General features: G+C 30.0%; 1 protein-coding gene across 1 annotated transcript; it reads right to left on the bottom strand.

Moving 5' to 3' along the window:
- Positions 1-900: 900 nt before the first annotated feature.
- Positions 901-2,918, bottom strand: HELRODRAFT_168053 (hypothetical protein; the record flags this gene model as incomplete). Its single annotated transcript, XM_009013747.1, has 2 exons — positions 901-1,398; positions 1,548-2,918. 2 exons carry the CDS (start codon positions 2,916-2,918, stop codon positions 901-903), a joined length of 1,869 nt encoding a protein of 622 aa, XP_009011995.1.
- Between the last annotated feature and the right edge of the window lie 1,452 nt (positions 2,919-4,370).

Consider the following 4,370-nt stretch of genomic DNA (forward strand, 5'->3'; position numbering starts at 1 on the left):
TTNAAAAAAGTCCACGCCCGACCATCTCCGATTTTTTTAAATTTGAACAGTAAGTACCTCAATGTATTTCATCGACAAAATAAAATTTTTATAAAAAAATTTCAATTATTTTTCAAGTTATGAAGATTTTTGTGACAGCATCCCCAAATTTTTGAGCGATTTTTTTCAAAACTTGTACCTATGTAGAACGCTATATCTCTTGAACTAGCCAACATATCTTGATGAAATTTTTTGTGCATATCAGTGAAACAATGTAATAACAAAAAAAATAAATGTTATTGTTTCGAATCAAAAGAAATTTTGAACAAAAAATCTAGAAAAAAATGAATTTTTTGAAAATTTCACCGATTTCAAAACAGCGTAGCTCAAAATCTATCGCAAAATAAATAAATATTTTTTGTTATTTTAGAAGTACCTTATAGTTATAAATAAATCACAAAATTTCGTTAAAATCTGTATTGAATTTTTTGAGCTATCGGAGCTCAAAATGTCAAAAAAATGAAAAACTTCTTTTGTTTGGCGCCATTTTTAACTATGAAGAACCAAACGTTTTTTAATTTTTAAAATTTGTTTATATAGTGCTTTTATAGCTTAACAACATATTAAAAAATAAAATTGGCGTTTGCTTTCTTTGAAAAATAAAACAACTTCAAAAACAGGCAAAACAAATTTTTTTCAAGTGTCAATTTTTTTTATTTTTTTCAATTTAAAATTATTATACAACGTGCTAATGTGTTTAAAAACAGTTTCAGGAAGAGTTATGTGAATTTTTCCAACATAAGAAATGCTATCATCATTTTTCCAACATAAGAAATGCTATCATCAGGTATAAGAATCAAAATATGTTTAAATGGTACATAGCAAATATCTACATTTTTAGGCCAATAAAAAATATTTTCTTTAAATTTCTTCAGACAGTTTTAAATCATCATTTTTATCATCTCTTTCTATAATGTTTCCTAAATACCATTTCTTATCATAGACCAAAGCTACAAATCGACCCGGCTGGTAATCATCATTGTCTTCACTTTCATTTTTATTAAAATTGTATCCAAATAAATCTGAAGACAAACGTTTCATCAAAAGTTGATCATTTTTGTCTGGAATAAATGAGTGATGACTTCGACAACCCTTTATTTTATCTGCTGACCTAAATCTTTTTTCAAGCATTTCTAGCAGATCTTTAATTTCTATTTTGTCTACCCAAAAAAATTTAATACCATTTATTTTCGCATCAGCGTATGTGTAAAAATCTCTGGCGTTCAATATCTGATCTTTTGTTGATGCCTGCAAACTTGCTCTTGCAACCAATCTTTTTGTTGTCCCTCCAATTCCATCGCAAGGACTTTTTCCATGAGAAGTTGCAAAAAAGTGCCATTCTGCTTTTAATCCAAAATCCTCTTTATGATGAATTAAATTAGAAAAATTTTTGTAATTTTTGTATTGACTTACCGCACCATCAGAAAAATATTTAATTAAAGTAACGTTTTTCAGGTTTTGTTTTACATAGTTAATTAAATGTTTTTGAAAAGCATAAACAGCGAAACATTGTGATCGAGACAGTCGCTAATCATGCAAACGCTTTTGACAGATAAGTTTTCATCGTCTCTGTAATAAAGAACAATTGGGTGAAGAGTAACTTGCGTGTTGCTCCAATGATGACTCTGGATTGCATCCTGTAATATCACCGAATAATTTTCAGCAAAATCCATTAAAGCAATACACTCCAAATTTTTTAAATTTTCTTTAGAATCGCTAAGATATTTCGATTGTTCTTTGCTTATGTAATGATGCGATGACAACTCGTCAAGTTTTTGCGAAAATCTTTCAATGAAACTGTCAACTGTATCCTGTACGGAAATCAATGAACTGCGATTATCATCATGGAACCATTGATAAAAACTGATTGTGTTGTCAATTGAAATTACAGCTTCTTCGAAAATCGCTCTTAAGTTATTTTCGACACTCAGTTTTCCTGGGCATTCCTCACATCTGTGTAACATACATTCTCTTGAATTTATATTGCACACTAATTTTTCCAGCCAAAATTTGTAGCAATGATTTAATGGCACACTTTCAAGCATAAGTTTGATATTTTGATGATATTCACAGATGCACACTCGATGTGCTCCAGGCGATGAAACAGTTACACACCATGGTGGACGCAGTTTGAAAAAAGTTGAAAAACCAATTTTTAAATTCTTTTGTTTAACGAATTCAAAATAAATTTCTTTAATATTTGCAAGTAAAATTTTTTTCTGATGGTATACTTTTTGCTGACCTTCTGTAACAGTGACAAAATCTTTCTTTCCAGGGCAGCAGATAGAAATTTCTTGTTGATTGTAGAAATCGATCACAGATTGTGTTGTGTGCTCGTCAATAGTTTCACCTTTTTTCTTATGTGGTAGTGATAAAATGCCTGATTCTCTTTTCAATTTCCTACTTTTAATAACAAGATGTTTTGAACATGAAAAAAATGAAGCAGTTCTTGAGAGGGTCCATGATGGTGGGACTAGAGTTAAAATTTGTTGTCTGTGACGATAATCGCTTGAAAAAAATTTTACTTTTAATTCCTCCATAATATTTTTGAAACCATCGCAATGTTTACAATTCAAAACTTTTTTTGGTCTTTGAAAAATATTTTTATCCTTTTCAACCAACCTGGCTGATTTTTTGCATAACAACTCTACTGCATTGCGAACTTTTTTCTTCATGTACGATACTTTGTTACTTGAGCTTATTTTTCTTATTCTTAAAGGTGAACAGCCGGCAGCCAAAAATATTTGATTCAACGACTCGCCGGTTACAACGGCATTTTCAGATGATGAAGACGAGGATGGCGGTGCGGGTGGTGGTTGTGAAGTTGAATTTGATGGAGATAGTTTGCCTATTTTCATTCGACAAGAAATGCAAACCATTTCTCCTGGTTTTACATTATGAGATGATTTTATTGCAAGCGCCTCCGTTGCTTTTCGAAGACTTTTTCTACAAGGTTTTCGATGTTGTTTGGAGGGATCACAACATTTACGAACGTCTAGATATAAATTAAAGGTATATTGCATCGTCAAAATAATTAATAGAACAATTGTATTATGTTAAGCGATAATTGTAAATGTTCATAAAAACATAAAATCATTATTCTTACCGATTTTTCCCATTTTGAATTAAAAGGCGATAAAATAGTTTTGAATTAATCCAAAAATTTCTTACAAATTTTTAACATCGGTTGTGCATACAGCATGCAAAAGGCCTGACGATACAAATGAAAACAAGACAACGATGTGCTGAATAAATATCCTCATGGCCAAATAAAAATAAGCATAATTTATGCTTACTTGTTAAAGTAATTCATATGAATAGATTGTTATAGGTAATGTATAACTGCCATCAAAGGACGTAATAGCAAAGTAGGTGAGGAGGCTGAAGGAAGAAGGAGTCAGCATCTCATTATAATAGTCTTACAGGCGAAGCTGTTGGCCATAACAAAGCAAAAGTGTCATATTACATCTAACTAACTAACTTTGTGCATCATAGCAAAGAGTGTTCATGATAATAGTTTCGAAACGGTCGTTTGCCTCATGCTTATCTTATAATGCGAAAAGGAGAAATATAATATATTTTGAAGTTGTTTTATTTTTCAAAGAAAGCAAACGCCAATTTTATTTTTTGATATGTTGTTAAGCTATAAAAGCACTATATAAACAAATTTTAAAAATTAAAAAACGTTTGGTTCTTCATAGTTAAAAATGGCGCCAAACAAAAGAAGTTTTTCATTTTTTTGACATTTTGAGCTCCGATAGCTCAAAAAATTCAATACAGATTTTAACGAAATTTTGTGATTTATTTATGACTATAAGGTACTTCTAAAATAACAAAAAATATTTATTTATTTTGCGATAGATTTTGAGCTACGCTGTTTTGAAATCGGTGAAATTTTCAAAAAATTCATTTTTTTCTAGATTTTTTGTTCAAAATTTCTTTTGATTCGAAACAATAACATTTATTTTTTTTGTTATTACATTGTTTCACTGATATGCACAAAAAATTTCATCAAGATATGTTGGCTAGTTCAAGAGATATAGCGTTCTACATAGGTACAAGTTTTGAAAAAAATCGCTCAAAAATTTGGGGATGCTGTCACAAAAATCTTCATAACTTGAAAAATAATTGAAATTTTTTTATAAAAATTTTATTTTGTCGATGAAATACATTGAGGTACTTACTGTTCAAATTTTAAAAAAATCGGAGATGGTCGGGCGTGGACCATGGTTCAAGTTGACAGAGAATGACCCATTTATAGCAAGATAGACTTCAACCACATAATCTCCATGTTCCCAAATGGAATTAATTTTACATTTCAACAAAAATAA

Source organism: Helobdella robusta (genome assembly GCF_000326865.2).
Source record: "Helobdella robusta unplaced genomic scaffold HELROscaffold_12, whole genome shotgun sequence".
NCBI lineage: Eukaryota > Metazoa > Annelida > Clitellata > Rhynchobdellida > Glossiphoniidae > Helobdella > Helobdella robusta.